Below are 23,214 nucleotides of genomic sequence, written 5' to 3' on the forward strand. Positions count from 1 at the left end.
GGGTTCAAATCCTGGCTCGGCTACTTTCCAGCTGTGGACCTTGAGAGGGTCCCTTAACTTGTCTGAGAGGCAGTTTCCTCGTCTGTAAAGGGGATGCACGGGCGTCCCTTCAGCCTCCCTGCTCTTCCCTCCTGCTTTCCTCCGGCTCTAAGAGCAGGACTTTTAGCACGCCATGACTTTCCCAGGCCCTGGTTCTGCCCATGACCCACAAAAAGCTCATCCTGCCCACTCATGCTGTGGTCTGTTTGAACTTGGGGTTCCAGGCTTCACTTAGGATTGTTGTGAGGGCTAGAAAAGTGAGTACACGCAAGGGACTTACAACAGCACTCGTGCAGGACGAGGTCCGTACATGTGTTGGCTAGTATCTCCTCCTCCTCCTCATTATTGCCACCACCATCATCATCACCTTCATCACCTTTATCATCATTGTCTTTGCGCCAACCTGTTTTCTTCCCTCTTTCCCATCCATCCACTCATTCATCCACTCATTCATCCATCCATCCACCCATCCATCCATCCATCCACCCATCCATCCATCCATCCATCCATCCATCCATCCATCCATCCATCCACCCATCCATCCACCCATCCACCCATCCATCCATCCATCCATCCATTTGCCTCTAATGGAGACAGACCCATGTGCTCTTCGGGAAACTACTCTTGACATTCCACCTCATATTGCATATGACCAGTGGCTCAGGTCCTGGTTAATGAGGGGTAGAAGTGGGGTGCTGGAGACCACTCATCCCTGAAGGGCTGTTTTGCTGGGATCTGTATCCAGGGGGTAAACCTCGACTTTGCCTTGGTGTCTTTGAGTGTCATGAACTTTGCAGATCAAGAACATTTGGGGTGAGATATACTGGCAGCAAGAAAGATCATTCCAGAAAGCTCTCCAAAATCAAAAGTAAACAACTAAAGGTTTAAGCCATTTTTATGTTTCCCAACCTCAATCAAACTGGGGGTTCCTGGAGAGAGACGTATCCCTGTCCTGCCCCATGAGACTCAGGGTGTTTCTTGTCTCTCCAATTCCCTCTTTGCCATCCTCTCCCTGCTCCCCAGGAGTGTGGACCTGGGAGTTCTGGTTCTTCCACACTTTGCAATGGATGCCTGGGGTGAGAAGATCCTGTGGCTGAGGAGAGGGGCATCCCTTGAATCCTGAGGGAAGTCTCCTTATCACTCCTGATATCTACTATGGAGGAACTTATGACCTGAAATTCGTTGTCTCCACTCAGAGGTCTGGCAGACATGTCATATCTGATAGGTCCAGCATGGAATCTTCCACACCCTGCCCAGTTTGCCCTCCTTAGTGCTTCCCGTCCCTTTGAGGACAATTCTGTCCTTCCAGTTGCTGGGGCCGAGAACATTCCAGTGACCCATGACTCCTCTTTCTCTCTCGACAACTTTCAATCCACCAGCAAACTGTCTTAGCCTCACCTTTAAGATATGTTCGGGATCCAGCCACCTTCACGTTACCTACAGGATCACCCTCCTGCTGATGGGCCGAACCTCGCTGTGCCATGAAGTGGCACCCACACTTTGTGTATGGACTTTTCTTATTGGTCTGTTTGGTTATCTCCCAAAAACCTAAAGGAGTGCCTAACGCACTGCAGGTGGTCAAAAAATATTTGTCAAATGAATAAGTGAAATTCTACAAACATCCTGACAACAGGCCAGAACTTGTCAGAGTTAAAAGGAGGTGGGCAGTTTCAGAAATGAATCAGGACCCCCCCACCCCCGCAACGTATTCTTCTGGATTTCTTTTCAAGGACCCTGCCTACTTACTGGCCAAGATAACTCACCCGGGGTGACTTCCGCCATCTGTGCTATGCAAAGGTATAACTTATTTATACAAGGGTATAACTTCACCTTTTGGGGTATGGTACAGTGCAGTGAGTCAGGGGAATGTGGTTGTGAGCTATGGATTTCCCACTTACCAGCAGTGTGACCTGCCCTCCGATTCTCTTTCCTACGATGAGGGTAGAGTAGCAATGGCCAGCATTTCTTTTACAGAATATTAGGTGTCAAGTATTGTGCTAAACTTCCCACCTATGGCTCATGTAACGTTCACGTCAAGTCAACAGCAAGAACTGTTCCAACTGCCATCTTACATACAGGGAAACTGAGTCACAGAGAGTTTCAAAATGTACCAAGATCAGGGTGGTAAGAGGCAGAGCTGGGATTTGAACCCAGATAGTCTGACTGCCCCATGCTGTATATGCTACCAGATCGCTTTGCAGACAAGATCAGCTCAGCTAAGCCGGTGAGATAAGATCTATGGCTCCCGGCACAGTCAACCCTCAGGAAAAGCTGACACCACTACGTGAGTTTGGGCACCAAGGACTCTGAGGAAAGAGGCAAAACTAGACAAAGGGGCTGGGAGCTGCTGGGAGCTTGGTAGGCACCTGCTGGCAGCTAAGCCCTGGTCTAAGACCCCCAGCTGCAGCCCCCCTTCACTACCCCCCGGAGAGGCTGAGGGTGCCTCCTCCCCCCGGCCTCCTGGATTGACAGCCCTGAGTGAGGAGGGTTGGGCGTGGAGCCAGGAGGTGGGGACTCGGCTCAGCCAGGCTAATCAGGTCACAGGGTGAAATTAAAAGGGAGGACGAAAGCACCGACCCATCAGAACTCACGCTCCTTCCTGGCGACAAGGTGCCCAGGAGGGGAGCCGGGGAGCCCGTGCGCGGAGGCTGGCAGTGGGGGCCAGGATGGCCCCACGGAGAACCGTGCAGCTGTCTCTGAAGAAGCCAACCTCCATCGTGTGTGTGGTGGGAGTGGAGACGTATGTGGATGTTCACAGGTGAGAACCGGGAGGCGCCCACCTGGCCGCAGAGGCCGGGGCTAGCGCAGAGGACCCTGCGGTGGCGAGGCAGGCGTTGGGGGGCAATCTGGGCAGGTTGCGGGATGCTGGCAGGAGGCTGTTTTGACAGCCAGGAGGGTAGACTTGGCTGTAGAGCCTGGGAGGGAGGGACTAGGGTCAGGTCTACCCCGAGCTCTGGCTCTGGGCCCGGGGATCAGGTCTTTGGCCTCGGGCCCTTGGGTGAGGGTTCCCGCTCTGAGCCTCGGGGCCAGACTTCGGAGTCTGGGCTCTGTGATCTGACATCTGAGTGGAACTGGAGCGGCGCGTCAGAATGAACTGTTGCTTAATACAGGGATGGAACTGGGCCTCCCCCAAAACTTGCCAAGATCAAGATCGAGGGGTGGGGCGTGTGGCAGCCTGATCCCTGGGTGCCAGCCAGGGTGACTGAGGGAGTTGTGAGGGGAGGATTCAGTGAGTTGAAAAAGGAAAAGAACCTGGAACGAGAACTGGGACTTGTGCTTGTTGTGACGTGGTGACGGTGATGATGGTGGGGTTGATGGCGGGGATGGGGAAGGTGGCAGTGACGACAGCTGAGGGGCAGCAGAAGGCCCATGTCCTCACTGCCTCGGCTCTACCAAGATGGCGATTCAGGGTCCTGGCCCAGCCTCAGTTTCCCTACCTGGCCATGGAGGGAGTTGGACGTGGGGGCTGGTGGTCTGAACTCCATCCCTGTGGAGTCAGATGGGGCTGGAGCCCCTGCAAATGGGGGGCTGCTGAGGGTGGGGGTCCCCTGTGTAAGAGGAGGTAGAAAGTGAGGGTCAGCTTGAAGTGGGGTCTGAGCTGCTGCCTGGTCCCTGGTGAACCTCTGTCTCAGAAGCCCTCCTGGCCCCCTCAGGTTGCTGCAGAGATGAGCTAGGAGGGAGAGCAGGTTGTGGGGGGTCCCGGTGTGGAACCTGGCTCTCCATCTGGCCAGCAGAGAGGCCATCTTCTCCCAGCCTTGTAACATGGGGCTGCCAGATTCAGCCAATGACAATCCAGGCTACCCAGTTAAGTTTGATTTTCAGATAAACAATAGATGTTTTTTAGTATATTACATGGCCAACTTGTATTAAAATAAAAAAGCCGCTCCAGTTCCACTCAGATGTCAGATCACAGAGCCCAGACTCCAAAGTCTGGCCCCAAGGCTCAGAGCGGGAACCCTCACCCAAGGGCCCGAGGCCAAAGACCTGATCCCCGGGCCCAGAGCCAGAGCTCGGGGTAGACCTGACCCTAGTCCCTCCCTCCCAGGCTCTACAGCCAAGTCTACAGCTGAAACCCCAGTTCATTAAGCTTCCTGTCCTTTATATGACGTTGCTTTCACGTAAGAGCAGGAAGCGGTCCCCACCTTCCTGACCCTTCCCTCATCCCACGGCTATGTCTGGAAGATAATTTCAGCCCCGTAGGCCCTGGTGGTGCTTCTCACTCAGGCCAGAGCTTGTAACCAGGTCCGGGGCCTGGATTCTGGTCCTGGCTCTGCTGCTACCTGTCTGTCTGGCCTGGGCCAAGCCGCTGGCCTCTGGGGTCCCCCATCCAAGCCCTGAAATGATGAACTGAGTCCCCTCTTCACTTAGTGGGGAGGCAAAGCACGTGGACGCTGGAGCTGGACACACTTTCTGTGTCCGTTTGTGGCTGTGTGAGCCCAGGTGAGCTGTAGCACTTCTCTGAGCTTCAGTTCCCTCATCTGACAAATGGTGAAAAAATAGCAGTGACTTTAATAGGCTCAGGGTGCACAGAGCACCCGTGGGCGCTGGGTGTGCTGGAAGAGGGATGTGCTTATAGCTCTGATGGCTCCGTGGGTTCCTTTTCTTGGCACCTGTTCTTCCGCTCATGTTTCAGAGGGAGGGAGGAGCAGAAGGCAGATCAGGATGCGTGGTGGGAACCCCACGAGGGAACCCCCTTGGGGTCACCAAGTACTTTAGCCTCCTCACTTGTGGTTTGAGGTTCCCAGCCCAGTTGAGGGGCACAGGAAAGCTGCCTGGGTGTCCATAGTTGCTGTGCTCTGGTCGACTCTAGAAGGGGGACAGCTTTGGACCCCCGAGTGATCGTGGGAGAGGCTCCCACGAACCTTTGAGGAACTTTCACCAGGGCCTAGGTGGGGACTGGGGTCATGGCCACTGGGAAGGGAGAACTTTATTCTGTTTAAAAATAGACCTAAGAACTTCCTGCCGGTGGGGTCTTTGGGAGGTGGAGAAACGGAGGGCAGGGAATTGTCAGCCTGGGAAGGTTTTTAAGAACCTGAAGCTCCCCCCAGGGGCTGGGATGCTGGGAGACAGGGGCTACACTTGATGCTGCACTGGGGGCTTCCACCCCTTTACCACTGCCTGGCTCCAGTTGAGGTCAAAAAAGGGGTTTCTGTTTGGCTTTGCTGGTAGAAGGGGGACGCCCCCCAAGAAGAAGACCATGCGGGGCACCTGAGCTGCCCTGAGCCTGAGCCCTCCGGGAGAGCTAGTAGAGATGAGCATGTGGGGGTGACATCACGGGAAGTGATTAATCCCCCCAGGTGCTGCGTGGATTGGTTATTTGGAGAAATATTTATGTTTGGGGTAATTGTGTGTCCCAGGCGTCCCAGCCCAAGGGAGCTTAGAAATTTCCTAACTCAACTGTGCTACAAATCCTGCCCCTCACCCCAGGGGACTAGCTCCCCACCTTTGGGTCTGGCCAGATTGCCTTTGTTATCTGTCCATTTGGGACTTGGGGGTCCCCACAGGACTCATGCCAAAGGAGAGGGGTGGGCAGCGTGGGGAATCCATCAGTGGTCAGCCTGACCCTCCATGTCTGCCTGGAGACTGGCATCTGAGCCCCACACTGGAGGCCACAGTGGGCATTTATTCTTGGGGATGGCGGAGAAGGCTGGCGGGGTGGGAGACAGGGCCTGTCTGCTGATTTTTCCTGAGGCTCCTTCAACCCCACAAAAGCATCAAAGCAAATTAGACTCTGGGTCAAAAGTTGGTAGAATTCCCTGGACCCAGCAGGGGTGTCGTCTTGTGATTTTTTTTTTTTTTTGGGTGGGGGGCGCTCTCTGTACTTCAAAAAAGGAAAATGCCAAAACAGAGTTATAAAATGTGTGGTGTTGATATTCCTCGTGTTTACATTAAGTAAATTAATGCTTTTAGCTTGCACAGAAGTACAATGAGGCATAATTGTGCTCTTCACGGGATAATTACAGGATTAATGCCGACACTCATTCACAAAGACTGACAGTTTCCAGGGACTGGACGGGCCGTGACTTTAGGGTGACCAAGGACCGTCTCTCCTGCTCGCCATCCTGTGGTTGCGTTGTATTCCTCTGCTGGAAGTAGTGTTGGAGCCGGGTCCTCTGTAAGCCCAGTCTCGGCCTGAGGAACCGGGACTGGCAGGATCTGGAGGAGGACTCTAAACTCTTTAAAGGTTTCAGATAAATGTTTTGGAAATGTGAACGCTGGCGTCAGGGAGGGCTTCAGAGGTCAGCACCTTCATTCTACAGCCATCCTGCCTGGTCTCACTTGCCACCTGCCTTTTGAGACCTGCCGAGAATTCCCCTTGTCTCCCCTCCCCGGGCCCTCTGCTGCTTTCCGAGCGTTTCTCAGATTGCCGCCTCTTCCCTGCGCAGCCCTCATCACTTCCAGGCCCGGTTCTCTCTCCAACCTGGCCCCTGCCCTTCCTCTCACGGAGGGGCTGGGCCAGTGTCACTGGGAGGGCTCAGGAGGGGAAACTGCTTCCCTGAGTTGGTGGACTTGAGAGAAGATTCCAGAGGCCAGGAATGTCCTCCCTCACAGTGTTGATTCCTTCTCAGCCCCCAAACTCTTTCCCTGTGAAGAGTTGCCCTCTCCTTTGCTCTGCTCAGAGACGCTTCCACGCCCTTTTCAGTGGCTTCTAAGAGTCTGTTCTGTGCTCCCAGGGGGTCCTGAGGCTCAACAGGAGGAGTGTGGGGTGTGGGCTGGGAGCAACCGCAGATCCATAGCCCGTGGAGGACACAGTCACCCAGGGAACCTGGGAAGTGGACCTTAACTGTGGGCCGGAGAGGTGGGGGAATCCCAAATGATGCATCCAGGCAGAGTGGGGGTATCCAGTCACCCTGTTTTTAAATCCCAAGCCATTTGAAGGCCGGCTAAGCACACCTCCATCATGCTTTCCCACATTCGTGGCCCCCCACCTTCCTCGCCCCTGCCTGGGTCTCAGGCCCCACGGTGGAAGGGGTGGGCAAAGGGGAATCAGCAGTCTGGAGTAAGATTCGGCAGAGGGTGAATTGTGTGGTCTGAGCCAGGCTGAGTGCCGAGGCTGCTGGGCACAGGGGAGGAGGGGCTGGGGCTTCTAGACTCGGGTAAGGCAGGAGGAAGGCTGGTCGCCACCCTGCACTCTGACTGGGCCCCAGAGGAGGGAGTTCCACGGGGTGGAGCCATCTGAGAGTCAATAAATGACTGCTGAGAACTGGACAGCTGCCTGGGGCCAGGCGGGTCCTTGTAGGCTGTGTGACTTTGGGCCAGTCACCTAGCCTCTCTGAGCCTGTTTTCTCCCATGCTAGCTGGAGATAAATCTTGCCTGTTGTTTGTGCCTGCGAATTCAGCCTGTTCTGCAGGGGAGGAATTTCATAACCCGCAGAGCATGGCCTGCTTCAGCTGGCAGACGGGGAAACTGCGGTTGAGGGGAGCGGTGGCTCATGACTCCGGCATTCCATGCAGGGCTCTTCCTTCAGGGATGCTCTGCTCCCCATCCCAACTGCCTCGGCCGGGAAGACCCGCAGTGGGCCCGCCACCCCTCCCCCTGGGCCCCGGCACTGGGAAGAAGGTCAGGCTAGGCTGGGCCCTCATTCCAGGCTCCCTGCTTCACCGGTCCCTAGGCAATGACAGGGCAGGAGCATCCAAGATCCCTATCTCAGGAAGGAGGGAAAGAGGTTTCAGCCACGCCCTGTGTGGTTCTAGACTTTGGAGAAAATGCCAGCTGGAGAGATGGGAACCCACCCTCCCCGAACTCAGCCAGCCACAGCAGGCTCTGGGGAGGCCAAAGAGGAAGCCACAGCAAGGGGGCTCTGAACCGATGTGGCCCCCGCTGTGGTCATTTAGCAAACGTCACTGCTCTCCTATTCCTTGTCCAGCTCCATGCTGGACACCGCAGGCCACACCTGTCGGGGCCTCCATCTTAGGCCCGAACTGTAAAGGCTTCAGCAGGTGATGCTCACTGTGGTATAGCTGATCAGGTTTCTTGGCCAGGTCTGAGAGCAAAGGGAAGGGCTAGAATTCTCTTCTCCGTGACCCTCTGCCCCAGGTGACCCTCTGCCCCACTGTACCTTTGTGACAGTGAGGACAGTGAGGACAGCAGCATCCTTAGGTCTCGCCACATCATCTCAATGAGATCTCACAAGTCTATCAGCCCGACCTCTCATGACCTCCATTCTGCAAAGAAACTGAGCCAGAGTTGGAGAGACTCTCCCAAAGTCGCACAGCCTGCAGTTGCCTTGCTGGGATTTGAACCCCGCTCTCCTGATCCCCGAGAAAGCCCATCATTTGGGAGTCTTCTATGCTGCTGGATCAGCATGAGGGGTAGAGCGGGGGCAGGGGAGAGGATGCGCTTTGGAGTCAGACCCGAGTGGGATCAAGTCCCAGCCCGGCCGCCATTGCCCTGTGTGTCACCTGCCTCTGAATTTCAGCTCATCTTCTGTAAACCGGGGAGAGGACTCACTCCCCCGCTCAGCGGGCAGGGGCTACTATGGGGCTGGAGGCAGGACCAGGGGTGATTCATCTCTGCTTCCTGGGGTGTGCCCAGCGTGGTGCCTGGCATACAATAGGTGCTCAGGAAGCCCATGTTGAGGCAGAGTAGCCGACAACACTAATGCGAGCCCCAAGAGGTGCTGGGGAGCCCCTGTGAGCCCTTAAACCCTGTGACCGTGGTGGGTCTGGGCTCCAGGCAGAAATGCCCAAGCAACTGGCCGCATCCAAGATTTGCCAGCTCCTGCTGGCTGCCCTCACGGCATTGCTTGCAGCTTTAATTCAGGGAATTTCAAGTCCAGGGCACCTGGGAGGTGGCCCTTCTGGGGTCCTGGTGGGCAGGTGGCTACCAGGTATGAAGGAGGGCCGCAGGCTTGATTGTCCCTTTCAGCCTTTCTGCCCAACTCCACATTGCCCCCTCTGCCCTTCCCCAGCAGTGCCCTGGACAGTCCTGCAAGGCACACTCATCCTTTGCCACCAGCTGCCTCTTCCACCCACCCTGCTGGAGGCTGGCTCAGCGCCATTCTATCTTCCTGCCCAGATCCGAGATGAGTGGGGGCTCAAGCTCTGGCCCCGACGCCGGCTCGCGCTGTCCAGGCAGCAACAGGATGGGTGGCAGGGGAGGGACTTCTCTGTGACTGTGTCTCCTCTCCCTAGCAACCCGTGGCAAACTTCCCAACAGTTGAGATGGGGTGCGACCTGCAGAGCCCCATTGGGTGGAAGCTCCTGGGAGGTAGGTCGCAACCAAGCAAAGGGAAAAAGCTTTCTAATTACCTGAGCTGTCAAAGCACAGAGGAGGTGAGCAGTGAGCTGTCGGTCATGGGAAGTACTCCAGCCGGAGCCCGCGTAGGGTAGGGGCTGACCGATGACCTCCAAGTCCCCTCTCTGCCCAAGGCCTACGCAGAGGCTCCACAGTCTCGCTGTCTAGGGCAGGAAGAGGCCAGAGGTCACAGGTGCCATCTTCCTGGTCTGCACCAACTTCGCCCCTGCAAGGTTCATATGGGGGGGAGGGGGGATGACTTTTCTACCTCTGTCCCCCACATTCTGCTTAGGGGCTCCCCTGCCAGCTCCCAGGGAACCACGGTGAGGACCCTGTACTGCAGCTTCAGCCCTCTCCATTTCCTCCCTCTTTCCCCACCATCTCCACCTCCAGTGCCCACGGGGCATGCTCAGGGCACACACTCCTTCATTCTGGTGTCAAATGGAGCAGCAGCAGATAGAAGACAGGCTGGCTGCTCCCTCCGCCCATGCCAGCTCTCCCTGTGCCAGCGCTCCCCGTGCCAGCTCTGTTAAACAAGGACAGCCTCCGCACCTGGGAGTGAGATCACAGGTATCAGAAGCTCAGTGTGAGCCTGGCACATAGTAGCTGCTGGAAATCGTCACCCCGATCTTACCTGCCTCTGGTATGATCCATGAGACACACCGTCCTGTGCCAGGTCGATGAGCACACCCAGCCAAAGCAAGTGGGCATGGCTAGGAGGACCCTACAAACCCTCCCAAGCCTCATGTGGCTGTCGCTGGACCCACTTGTCTCTCGAAGCTTCTCTAGTGGCTGGTGCAGCTCGCCCTGCTCTGGGCACAGGGTCAGGGATGTGGCAGGCGAGTCAGGCAGGAAGCTGTGCTGCGTGGCCCAGAGGAGCTGGGAAGGCGCCCTGAGGAAGGTCGGGGCTGTGGGGGGACAGAGGAAAGGACACGGGCTTCTGGCCTCAATGGGCAGGGCTGTTGGGGGCTCTGGGGACATGTGGGCTCAAACAGAACGCAGCCAGTCACCTCACCAACAAAATGGGTTTACTTGGAAAGGTAATTTGCAATGTGTGTGGTGTCCTGGTGAGACATCTGACACCTCAGAGCCCAGGCCCACACCCCTGTGTGGCCTTTGGTGGGGCTGCTGCTGGGGGAGGACACCCCTTTTTTCCTTCTGCTGGGGTTGAGGCGGCATCACCTCCCATTGGTGATGTGGGCTAGTTGGGGCCTGTCGTATGCTGTGTGCACATGTGCGGGGCTCCCTCCTGTCTCCTGCCCGGGATGAAGTAGGGGTTCTGTACAGTAGGTAAATTCTTACCAAGAGTAACAGGAGATGGCCCTGAACATTTACCAAGCACCTACTGTGTGCAAAGCACTTCAAGTGCATCCTCATGGAGTCCCCCCACCTCCACAGCCCTGGGAAGGAGTTCTCTATATCGCAGAGGAGGGGAGCCATGACTGGAGCAGCCTAGTGACCCCACCCCATTTGAAGCCCCTCCACCTGGTCCACATGTTATCCAGGGAAGAGGATAGGAAAGAGGTGGCCTTTGAAGTGGGTATTCAAGAATCCCACTTATTGTCAACTTTTAAAAAGATCCCCCACATCCCCATGCTCCCTCTGCCCCAGGGGTGAAGGACCCCCACCAGGTTAGAGAGCCAGGCAGTGTAGCAGGCTCATCAGCATAACAATGGAAATGAAGGTAAAGACAACAACAATGACTGCTCCCATGGGTGTCTCCTGTATGGTAATGACTGCGGTCCTTCTTATTTAAAGAGGTGCTTTCAAATCCATTACCTGGCCTGACTTAATTTGGGGACACACCAGAGTTGCCTACTGGGGTTTGGCTGGATCTGGAGGCAGCACTGTGAGAGGTGACCAAAGGGAAGCAGCCTGGGGAGGCTCTTGTGGAGCAACTGGTGAGGCACATCGCACTATAGGGCACTGGAGCTCACCCCAAGTTCCCACACTCCCCATTACATCCATCTATTACCCCCTCCCCGTCCCCACCAGAACAGCCATTTATCTACAGTCCCGTCCATAGACCTGGGATCTGAGAGAAAGGCAGTGCACTGTGAACCCCATCTCCAAGGCCTGGGGCAGGGGTGGGGGTAGGATGCCAAGGGAATGAGAATCTGAGGTGGCCAGGTGCCTGCCTGGCATAAGCTGCCAATTGTGGACACCAGCCAGCAGCCACAGCCCCTTCTCTCCACGTGGCCACCAGCTGTCCTGTGCTTTTTCACCCTGAGAGCAGCACCAGGCAGATCACCTGGGTGGGGGTGATGGGTGCCAGCCTCAAAGGCAGTGGGGCTAGGACTCCAGAGGGCAGGTGAGCCTGGGAAGGCATCCCTTTCTCTAAGTGCCCTTCAGAGACTCACCTGGCACTGCAGGGGAGAAAGAAGCTGAGCCCAGGATCCTGGCACCTCAGGGTGCTGAACTGAGACATGAGCTGCTAAAAAAAAGTAGGGAGCAAGGATTTCATAACTTCAGGAAGCCAGGTTGAGCTCAGAAGATCTTGACAGTCCCTGAGGAGTTACTTCATCATCGCCATTGTCACCGTCCTACCCGCCCCCCACCCCCCCCCTCACCCCTGCCCGCCACGGTTATTATTATCATTTTCTACCAAGACTCCAAAGCAGGGTGTTGTGTGGCCAGAACTGTGTCTTGGAGATGTCAGTTTTGGGCCCAAGTTGGGGACGGGCTCCATGGGCCCCTGCCTCCCTCGGAAGGGCTGTGCCTGGCAATGGCAGTCCCTGGGCGGGGTGGAGCCCAAGTTTCCCACGCACCGGAAACCCTTGTGCTGCCAGCTGGGTGCCCTGGTGTTGTGTTTACTCGCTCTCCTGATGCATGAGCAAGGGGTCTGCGGCCAGCCAGTTTGGTTCAAATGCCAGTTCAGTCAGGCAGGCCCGGAAAGGCCCCCTCACTTGCTGGGTTGCCCCAACCACATCCATAAAGCAAGGGTTTACTTAGCTCAGGTGCACTCCAGGCCCACAGGTGCTGAGACGACAGCTTAGTGAGAATGAATTGGGAAAAGCCCCTGAATTCTAGGGGGAGAAACAAGTGAGATGGACAATAAGAAAATATGTCAAATATTTCCGGTGCCAGGTGCCCAGGGCTGGAGCGCCGGTGAGCCATGTGTTTAGAGGGCGGGGTTCATGGTGTCACTTATGCCACACCATCATAATACGTGGCCTCTCTGGGATGGAAATGAGGATGTGAGCGTACAGCGATGTCTGATACCTGAGCCTTCCCCACCAACCTGCAGGCCACAGGGCCAGAAGCTTGGTGAACTGGAGGAAGATCAAGGGGGAACACTAGGGTAGGAAGCCAGAGGCTCTGTGCAAAAGTTGTGAGGTGAAGGGACACCATGTAACTTTTGTTTGAAAAGGGTCCCTCTGCCAGCTGTGCTTGAATGAATGGGGGGCAGTAGGAGAGAGAGTGGGGAGCAGCCTGTGTGTGCCAGGGTGTCAGCATGGGGGGTGAGAGTGTCAGCTCCCTGAGAGGGTGTGAGTCACTGACAGGGTTTGCAATGGCCAGGGGGTGAGAGTAAGGGAAGGAGAGAGGACCAGGACTCTGAGGATGGAGCAGCTGGGGGCTGCTGGGGGCAGGAGTGGGGGGAAGGCGCTTGGTTTTGGACATGTTAAATTTAAGATGCCTGTTAGAAACCCAAGGGGACTGCTCAAAAGACATTCCTAAAAAGCTGTAAGAGTCAGGAGATGAGAAGGTGGGGATTATGGGCAGGTGGGGGATCACCTCTGGGTGTCGACAGAGCAGAGGACCTGGTTACCCACACCTGAGGCTATGTGCTTCCAAGCAGGAGATTCTGCCTGTTTTGGAGTGTGTCTATCCCGATTATCTTCCAGAACTAGCGGGAAAACCAAGATGGGTTTGGTGGCCCACGGGGCCTGCCGTGTGATGGACCTGGGCAAAAGTTCACTCATCACCTAATCACCACGAGCCTGGACTCTGGCTGACAGCCATGTCTGGCTCTCCTGGAGTCAGTGTCAGTTCAGAGCCAGCATCCAGTAAAACTGGAAAGTTCTGACTCTTTCCTTTTCCCCGAGTGTGGTCTCCTGGGAAAAGGCTGTAAGTCCTGCAGGGAAGGCTTGGAGAAGGATGACCAGTACAAACTTTTAGGAGTTCGCAGGGTCCTTCCCCACGGGGAAGCAATTGTTCATTTTTAAGGAAGTTTATGAGCCTTTTGCAAAATACAACCATTATTTAAGAGTAAATGTTATACACTTACAATTAAATAAATCATATTAAAAACAAAGCTAATAGATAGTCAAAGTGTATTGATTCCTAATTATTTCACTCGATTCCACCTTTATCTGTGCTCCAGAGACTGTCTGCCTCTGTATGGTAGAAGTGGTTTGTGTGGTGGGGTCCTTCTGTTGTGCATCTCTGCAAGGCTGAGTTCCATGAGGTTGCGTTAGTATCTCGGAATCGGCCATAATGGGAATGTTTATACCAGTGGAATTGGCATGGGCTGCAAACCAGGACTCCATTCATTGTTGACAATGCAAATGAACCTTAAAAGCCTGCGATAGTTGTTACATTGTGATGAGCTCAGAAAGTTAGGAAGGGTTTTTGGCACAAAGAAGTTGTTACCCATGTCCTTGATGAAGTTGATCATTTCACCTTCATTTGATTCTTGAACACAAATGAAAATATCCGTCCACGTTCACGTCCCAAATCAGATGTGATGGCAACACATTTATCTGGGAGAGAATTAGCAGAGTGGGATGCACCTCCATTTGTGGCTTTGGTTGAGCTGCAGCTGTGAGTTGGCTACAGTTACTGGAGACACCATCTGTAAGGACATACACGTTCTGAGAAATGTGTCCTTCAGGGATTTGGCCATTAGGCAAACATTCAGTGTGTAATCACACAAGCCGAGGTGGTCCGGCCTACCGCACACCTAGGTCATGGGGTGCAGCCTATTGGGACCACTGTCATATATGCTGCCCACCATTGGCCACACTGTCCTTAAGTGACACGTGACTACAGAATTTACAACAATTTTAAAGAGTAATATGTAATGTGCTATTATTTGTGTGTTGTGCATTACACACCATTTATATCAGCAGCATTCACAATAAACATATGTGCGTAAACACCCCACCCCTTGTGTTGGTTGTTAAGTATTTGTCAGCCACCACTGCCTGGGGGGCTTGGAGCCAGGAGGTCAGGGCGTGAGAAGGAAGCCGCAGAGGAGGCAGGGACAGCCAGAGAGGAGAAAGAAATGAAGAGATTGTGCGTCTCTCTCAGAGGCCCTCTGGAGAGAGTTCGAGGAGGATGGCTGACACCTGGATCACACATGGCTGAAGGATCCCCAAGAGGAAGCAGAGAAAGGACTTGGGTTTGGTGTCCACGTGCTCTTGATGGCGTGGCCGGAAGTGAGCGCCCCTAGAGGCGGGCTGCAGGGACAATGGGGGGAGAGAAGCGTGCAAGGTACGCACAACACCCGGGGAGCTGGAGAAATGCGGGGGTAGGTGGTGAGGGAGGGTGATTTTTAGGATGGGTGACCCCTGCGGCACACCTGTCTGCTCAGCGGTGCAGACGGAGGAGGGGTGAGGGCGGGGTATGCCCTGGAGAGGGCCAGGGCTCCCAGCGAGAGTTGGGGCAGGGCAGCTGCTGTCCCAGGAGCAGGCGGGCAGGCAGGTGAAGCGGTGGGGAGAGGAGAGGGAGGAGGCGAGGGAGGTCTCAGGTATGCAAGGGTTTTCTAGGATGTGGCGGAGCAAAGAGCCCCTAGAATGTCGTGAGACTGGCGTTCGGTGTCAAGGAACCCTGGAAGTCAGTAGCCGCGAATCTAAGTGGGCCCCTCTCCACACAGCCTATCTGTAAAGTGAGGGGTGCCCTGGGGAGCCACGGAGAGCCAGGCACTGTGTAGGACTTGAGTTGTTGCTACTACGACCATCATGACTGTTGTCAACAGAGGCTGCTGTGACAGTGAGACCGTGGGGGAGGGCCTTGGTGAGGGGCGTCTGGGTTTTCCCGGGGGTTTACTATTTGGGTGGGTTCTCAGAGGTCCAGAGAGGGTAGAGACAAGAGGATATATCCAAGGACCCCTCTGGCCCCGGCATCTTGCAGTCAAGGGCCATCTGTCATTGAAAATGACCTTGGGTGGTAGCTAATGGCTGGGTTCTGGGGGGCAGTAGTGGAGAGCCCCGGAGTGGAGGGAAGCTTCCTTGTTCAGCTTTGCCTCCAGAGTATGAGCTCCATGTGGCTAAGACCCATGGCCTGGCTTAGTGCCTTGCCCAGAGACGCTCAAGTTTCAAGTTTATTCAGGGGATAGAGATGGGCAAGAAGGTCTCTCCAGGCACTGTTGGCTGAGCTCCAGGTGGCCTACAGCTCCTTCTGGAGAGCCCCCCTCTGAGCCCCTGGTCCAGGAAGGCTGGCCCCTGCCTGCTGTGGCTGGAAGCAGCCTGAGGAGCAGTGCTCAGGTCTGGAGACAGTGGCCTGGCCTGGCACCTGGCAGACTGAGGGCTTCTCCATCCTCTTCTGGAGCCCCGAGCTTTGGGGTATCCTGTGGATGTGGTGTATCAGGTGGATGGGGACAAGTTGCACTGGGTACTTGAATTCCCCTGTAGAGTAGGGAAAATGGATCTATTCAGGGAAGTATATTCTATGCAAAGGAAAGAACCAGTGCCAAGGCCCTGGGCAGGACAGCCTGCAGCTTCATGGAGCCACAGTAGGTCAGCGTGACTGCAGCCAGGGGACTGGTGCCCGGGTGAGTCACGTGGGAATCTGCACAGAGCCAGGACCGAGCCTGGTGCTCAGCCAGGCTGATCTCCCAGCCGCATCACTCCCAGTGCTTGACCCTGCGCCCAGCTACTCGGGGTGCTGTTTCTGCAGCGTGGCAGCCCCAGCCAACCACACTGTTACGGTCAATCTCCTGAGCGCCTGGGCCCTTTCCTCTCTCCTCTCTCCATCAGTGATGTACCCAAGGGTGCCGAGAACTTTGGGGTCTCTGGGAGCTCCGGGGTGGAGATCTTCATGGTTTACGACCCTGCACGGGTGACAGAACCCACAGGTAAGGCCCTGTGGCCCCTGAGTGCCAGCGTGGACGTGGTGGTGTCCGTGGACACAGCCAGCAAGGACCTAAATGATCTCAAGGTAAGAGGCCACTGCCCCACAGGGAGGGGCTGCAGCTCCCCACCCACCCGAGGTGGGAGCTCCCAAAGAGTACCCCTGTTCACATATCACCAGCACTCAACCGATGCCCACAGAGTTTTTGACACCAACATGCTTCCTGCTACAACTCCATAGACACAAAAATACACAAACCCACTCCAAAGCTGAAACACCGGGTGTGTGCGCCCCCCACCCCCACACACATACTCCCATAAAACACAATCTGCACAGTCACTCCTCGCACTCACAGACATTCCCTCATTAGCCCTTGGACTCAACATAGACTCAGACCACCAAGACAAGCCCCCAACTCTCGTGCAGGCAGGACTCCGTAGCAACACCCTGTGTGCACGCATGTGTGCAAGCACACATACACCATGCTCATGCAATGCACACACACCCCGTGCTCACACACATGCATGCACACCCCGGTGCTTGAATATATGCTTGAACACACCTGTGTGCGTGCACACCCCCCCCATGCTTGCACACATGCACAGGCCCCCATCTGGATGCGTGTGTGTCTCCCACACCTAAGGAAGAAAGACGCCGCCTCTTCCACAGATGCCACCTCCTCACTCGGCCCTACGCACCCACCTCAGCAAGGACCCACTGGCTCGCGCTCAGGGCTCTTTCTCCCCAGACAAGGAAAAGGCAGAGTGTGGCCACCGAGAGGGGGCTGGAACCCCACCTTCTCTGCCTATGAGCTGCAGACAGGGCCCTGAGGGCCTCCCAGGATGGAGCCTCCTGCCGAGGTGTCCCAGGGGCTCGTGGAGATGGGGCGCTCCTGGCCACAGGAACAGGGTGGTGGGGGGAGGAATTACATTGACCCCACTTTCCAGGTGAAGAAACAGGTCTAGAGAGATGGAGAAACTTCTCAATGTCGAGGATGACAGCTGCCCCTTCCCTCGCTTTTTCTCTCTGCGATCTCTACAAATTCCCTAGGCTCCAACTACTCCCTTTAGGATCTGTGCCCCGTCTGTCCCCAGTTCAGGACCTGTCCTCCTCTCTCGCGGAGAAGGCAGTTCTGAATCCCAGCCAGGAGCCTGTGAATCTTGACCTGCGGCTATGGGAGTGGAGGGGGGTGGGGCTAGGGAGCTGGGCACTCCAATGACTACCCGCCTGTCAGCAGGCTCATGGGTGAACCCTCACTCCGCTTGCCACCCCCATCTCTGAAGGGGCAGCCATGCTGGCTTAGGGCTGACGGTGTCCCCACAGGTGAAGGTCTCCTACTTCGGGCAGCGAGAGGGCAGCGCCTTGGGCCACAGCGTGCTCTACCTCACAGGCGTTGGTAAGTGCCACCTCCATGGTTCCGTGTGTTTCCTCGTCCCCCCACGTAGGCTGTCTAAGGGCCATAGGGGCCCTGAGTGCAGGGCGGTGCCCTCTTCCTCCACCTTGGAGGAGCTGGGTTTGTGGTGAGGCCTTTTGTGAAACCTCAGGATGGAGGCCCAGTAATACTTGAGGGCTGCAGGAGTCTAGAAACTGCCCTGTCCCTGCTAGAGCCACGCCAGGCCTCCCCAGTCCCACCTGTTGCACACCCTGGATGCCAAGACCCAGCACTGACCCACCTGCCCCCTCAGCCAGAGGCGCAGGAACTGCTCCAGGACAGTTCTGGAACCACTGTCAGAGGAAGGGCCAGCCGCGTGAGCCCCTCAGCAGGCACGGATGACCCAGAAATTCAAGAACTACAGGGGGCTGCCTCCCAGGTGTAGGGCACAGTCCACAGAACAGGCTTCCTGGTTCTCCTGGGCTTGGGGAGGGGGCAAAGCTTGCAGGTGTGAAGATGGGGCGAGGTGAGCCCTGCCAGCTTCTTTCCATCCCTTTTCAGACATCTCCCTTGATGTTGACACCAGGCGCACGGGCAAGGTGACGAGGAGCCGAGGTGACAAGGTGATGCTCTTTGGCTGCCCCAAGATGGCAGGGTTAAGCCAGCTTGGGGCTGGTCCTGGGTGGGATGGCCTTCCCTCCAGAAGCACGTGGTTCCCAACAGTGCAGGGAACCCATCTGAGGACTTCCCAATTGGCATAAATGGGCATTAGCATCTACCTTGTGACCTACTTGCTGCTGTGTGACTCCCGGAGAACAGCTTACCCTCTCTGAGTCTCTCTTGTGTCACCTTGGAATTGGGATTGTTTCCTCTGCTCGCTGCCTTTCTATTTCCTGGGCTGTATTTGGATCCCTAAACAAGGTGGCAAATCATGAAAGGTTCCTGGGTGACCGAGTGAAGGCAACGAGAAGACAAGGCCGGGCCTGGTAGAGGAGGCCAGGGGGTCAGCCCCAGTGAGACCCGGAAGAGTGAGAAGAAAGGTGGAGTGAAGTAGCTGGAAGCCATGCCAGAGGCTGGGTGGGTTGCAGAGAAAGAGTCTAGGCAGGAAGCCTGGGTCGGAAGGCTTTGAGGACAAGATGAGGCAGGGCTGTTGCGGATGGTTGTGCAGGTTGTTCACTGCACAAGGTTGCTGGACGCAGGTGCTGGGTGGGGGTTATGGTGCCAATCATGTCTTGGGCCCTGGCTCAGAGCCTATTTACCTAGAGGGGTGGACAAGAGTGTCACACAGGCTGGTGGTGGCCCTCTAGCTTTGTGATTTGGAGCTCACTTCCCAGAATTTTTCTTCCCTCTTGTGTGAAATAAGGAAAGTGAGACTTGCCTTGGGGCACCTGGTGGAGACAGAGCGGAGGCACCTTGGGGGGCGCTGTGGTCACAGAGCAGGGCCTCAGCCTTCTTTCCCTCTTCGGCTCAGGCCTTCCCGTAGGCCTGCGGAGGACAGCGGGTGGACACTGAGTCTTCTGCAGGACAGGCCCAGGGAACTGGGATGGAGAGAGCATCCTGGGGATTCTCCAGCCCCATCAAGGTCAGGGTGAGGCAGCTGCTGCTCCCCAGGCAGGGTCAAAATTCAGCAGGTTGGTGAAGGCCCTTTCTGGGTGACATCACCCTTCCTCCTGCAGCATGATGGCTAGGTGGGGCCACTGTGTGTGGTTGTGCAGGTTGTTCACTGCTCAAGGATGGGGTGACTCTGGATTTGGAGACCTGGAGCACCAGTTCCCTAATCTAGGAACCTTTTTTAAATCTTTAAGCAAACCTCAAATAAGAAAGTTTCCAAGGTAACAGAGCAGCCAGCACTAGCCACCAGCAGAACCCCTTCCCAGAGCCCCCTGGCTCCCGCCAACCCCAGGCTCTCTTATTTTGCCACAGAAAACCTGGCGCTGGGGCCCCGAGGGCTACGGGGCTGTCCTGCTGGTGAACTGTGACCGGGATAATGTCAAGTTCCAGGGGGTCGACCTGGCCAGCAGTCAGCTGACCTCCCTGGATGGTGAGTGATAGAAAGGGAATATGCGTTGTCTAGGGTCATGGTGGGGGTGCAGAAGGTTTGGGGGGACCGGAGGAAAGCCTGGGGGTGGAGTAGAGGGAGCGTGGTCTCAAGGGTGTCCTGCTCCCCAGACCTGCAGGACATGTCCCCAATGGTGCTGACCTGTGACGGCCCTGACAAGCTCTTCGACAGCCACAAGCTGGTCTTGAATGTGCCGTCTTCTGATTCCAAAAGAGTGGGGGTCTTCTGTGCTAGGGGTGAGTGGCCTGGTGGGGCCCCTTTCCTCCTTGCTCAGGCTTCTGTTTCTCAAACTTTCTTCTCTTCTCCACCTCCCTCCCTTCCTGCCATGACCTTTTTTGGGTAACTCACTGCAGCTTACAAGCAGCCACTCCATTAACACTGAACACCTTCCCCAGGGAGGCTTGGAAACTGGTCCCATTTCACAGAGGGGAAAACTGAGGCTCAGATGCTTGAAGTCGCAGTGTTAAAGTCACACAATGAATGGGAGTGGGGCAGGCATCTGACCAGTCTTCTAGGCTGCAAAGTCCTCCTCTTTCTACTGCTCCCTTCCCCCCCCCCCCGACTCTCCTTGGGTTAGTGAGCTCTGGATGCTTCCCCAGCACCCTCCAGGCTGGAGGGCAGTGGGTGGGGAGGGCATGCCACGGAGCAGGAATTAGCAAAGCCGAGGCCCAGACCTGTGCTCAGAAGCGAACTGTTCTGCCAGAGATTTTATATCAAAGCCTGTGGCTTCAAATCATGTCCTAATCCTTCACCCCGAGGCGCCTTTACTCATTTTCATAAATTGCAAGAAGCCTCACTTACTCCTTCCTGCTACCTTTTCACCCTCTTCTCTTCCTAATGACCCGGGACTTGCTGTTCTGACTCCAAGAGCCTGGCAGGACCAGAATGTTCCTTTGCTCGCCCTGGAGGCGAGGTTTAGGCAGACGCCCGGCTGACGGCTCTTTCTGTGATGTCAGGACATCCAGAAGTGAACTGATAACCTTGCCTGTGCGATCGAGAACCTGTCGGGGTGACATCTCCCAGACAACCCTGACGCTTTTATAAAAAATTAAGATGAGGGGCCTCCTTGGGGGCCTAGGGGTTAAGTCCCACACCTACGGCCAGGGAGCTACCCACATGGCACAGCAGACCTCTCCTGTCTCGCCCGCTGCTCCCCTCAGCAGTGTATTTCAGTCAGTCGGCCTGTTCTGCTCCCCACTCTGTCTCTGGTGAATCCTCTCACCCCCCCCCCGCCCTGTGCCTCTGGCCTGTACCCCAGTTCTTGTATGCATAAATAAATTTTTAAAATCTTAAAAAAAATGAAGATGAGGCTCACATAATAGAAAATGAACCATCTTAAAGTAAAACAGTCGGTGGCATAGGGTACATCTCAGTGTGGTGAGAACTATTCCAAATTCCAAGACATTTTCACCACCCTGGGTAAATCTCATTAGCAGCCATTCGCCTGCCTTCCCCCCTACCCCCCACATCCCTCCAGCCCCTGGCAGCCACTCTGCTTTCTCCATGGATTTCTCTATTTAGGACATTTCCTATGAGTGGACGCTAGCCCCTCCAGTGGATGTGCTGCAATTTCCTTCTCCGTTTATGGCATTTGCGGGTTTTTTTCACACTTGTGCCAGATGCTTTGATCTCCTTACTTTAAAGCTTACTCAGACCTCATGAGATACATAACGTTACCTCGCTTTATGGATGAGGAACTGAGGCTCCGAGAGGCAGAGCGACTGACCCAAGGTCACACAGCTCTCAAGTGGCAGACCTAGAGGAGCCGAGTGGCTCTAAATCACCACCAGGGTCCTGCCCCTGGATTCCTCTGTCCTCACGCCCCGCTGCCCTTCCTAGCACTGGCCCCTGACTCTGGTTCCACAGGTGGGAACTCCCTCTCAGACTACAAGCAGGTGCTGGGCCCTCAGCACCTGTCCTACAAGGTGGAGCGGCAGCCGGGGGAGCAGAAGATTGACTTCTACGTGGAGGGACTCACCTTCCCTGACACTGATTTCTCGGGCCTGGTCTCCCTCAGCGCCAGCCTGGTGGACACGGAGGTATGTGCGGCCTTGAGGGTTAGAGAGGGTCTGAAGTTTGGGAGGACCAGTTCGGAGGCTCTGAGCTGGGCAGGCACCTGGCTGTGGGATCTGGAGGCCTGATGGGGTACACTGCAGGGCCCACTGAGTCCTCATTCCCACCCCCCAGACCCTGCCCGAAGTGCCCCTCTTCACAGACACCGTGGCCTTCCGCATGGCCCCCTGGATCATGACCCCCAACACCCGGCCCCCCCTGGAGTTATACGTGTGCAGGTAAGGCCTCACCCCTGCACTCTCCCCTTGTCTGGACTCGCAGAGAGAGGAGCAGGGTGCTGTAGCTGGGTCAGGCCTCGCTGGGACCAGACGCTTCTCTGAGGGCATGGGCTGGGCACACGCAGCAGCAGGCTGGCCTGGCAGTCAGCCCCATCCTGCCTGAGCCACCAAGACTGGAGGTCACTGGCTCACACTCCGGTGCCCCTGCCCCGAGCCTGCTGGCAGAGGAGAGATTATCTCAGCTGCAGCCAAGGCAGCCCTGCTTAGCCGGCTGGCGGTGTGGGAGACCTTGCTTGCTCCCACATGGGTGTGCCGCAGAGAACATGAGAACCCGGTCTCTGAGATCTGCCGGGAGCCCGGGGGCAACCGTGGCCCGGGCCCTTCTGCCATCGCTCAGAATCCTAATCGGGCCCCTTGATGGCGGTGAGCCTCGCTGGCAGGCCAGTCCAGGCTCCTGCTGTCAGAGGCGGACCAGTGGAGAAGTCACCACTGATTTAGAATGTAAGTCAAAAGACCAAGAAGGATGTGTCCAAACAGGTTTGCTCTGCTTACCTGGGCCCAGGTGCGTGCAGGTGTTCAGGAGGGAAGTTCTTTCCTCCATTTGCTCACCAACTCCACCCTGACTCCTTTGTTTAAGCCAATTCTGTGGAACAGGAGCAGATGGGGCTGCCTGTCTCCCCCCCGCCAACCTTAACCAGTGAGATGCAGTTCCTGGTCACCTTCTCCTGGCCGCGCCTGCCGGTTTCAGGGCCCTGCCCCTGGGAGCCAGCACCCCAGGCTTGCCGCTCAGCTGGCCCCTACCCCTGGTGTGGTCTGGAGATATTACTCCCTGTCCCCCCAAACCCGCAACAGGTGTCTCTCCAGCACAGGGATTGTGTTCAAACCTGTATTGGGGCACCACACAGGTCCTAGCACAGGCAGGGTCAAGGCCAGCCCACCTGTCCTTGGCCTCCTGACCCTGAGGTCAAGGCAGAGTCTATCCTGTTTGTTATGCACCCCGTCCCTGTCTTTTGCAGCGTGGTTGACCCCCACGGTCCAAATGAGAAATTTCTGCAAGACTTGTCTGGCCTGGTGCTGAAGGCCAATTGCAAGCTGATCGTCTGCCCTTGGGTTGAAAATCGAAACGACCGCTGGATCCAGGTGGGTGCAGAGCAGGGGGCCTGGGCCCTAAGCCTCCCCTGTCACCCTGGTTTTGGGGAAA

General features: G+C 56.1%; 1 protein-coding gene across 1 annotated transcript in view; it reads left to right on the forward strand.

Moving 5' to 3' along the window:
* Positions 1 to 2,705: 2,705 nt before the first annotated feature.
* PADI1 (peptidyl arginine deiminase 1) overlaps positions 2,706 to 23,214 on the forward strand; it is a 32,776-nt gene continuing 12,267 nt past the window's right edge. Inside the window, exons 1-9 of the mRNA XM_037500167.1 lie at positions 2,706 to 2,797; positions 16,198 to 16,378; positions 17,615 to 17,687; positions 18,225 to 18,286; positions 19,587 to 19,704; positions 19,833 to 19,958; positions 21,589 to 21,761; positions 21,910 to 22,013; positions 23,030 to 23,153. Coding sequence (XP_037356064.1) covers positions 2,706 to 2,797; positions 16,198 to 16,378; positions 17,615 to 17,687; positions 18,225 to 18,286; positions 19,587 to 19,704; positions 19,833 to 19,958; positions 21,589 to 21,761; positions 21,910 to 22,013; positions 23,030 to 23,153 — 1,053 coding nt within the window. The remainder of the gene's footprint in view (positions 2,798 to 16,197; positions 16,379 to 17,614; positions 17,688 to 18,224; positions 18,287 to 19,586; positions 19,705 to 19,832; positions 19,959 to 21,588; positions 21,762 to 21,909; positions 22,014 to 23,029; positions 23,154 to 23,214) is intronic.

This window comes from Talpa occidentalis, unplaced genomic scaffold, assembly GCF_014898055.3.
Source record: "Talpa occidentalis isolate TD23 unplaced genomic scaffold, MPIMG_talOcc4v2.1 talOcc4.9, whole genome shotgun sequence".
Taxonomy (NCBI): domain Eukaryota; kingdom Metazoa; phylum Chordata; class Mammalia; order Eulipotyphla; family Talpidae; genus Talpa; species Talpa occidentalis.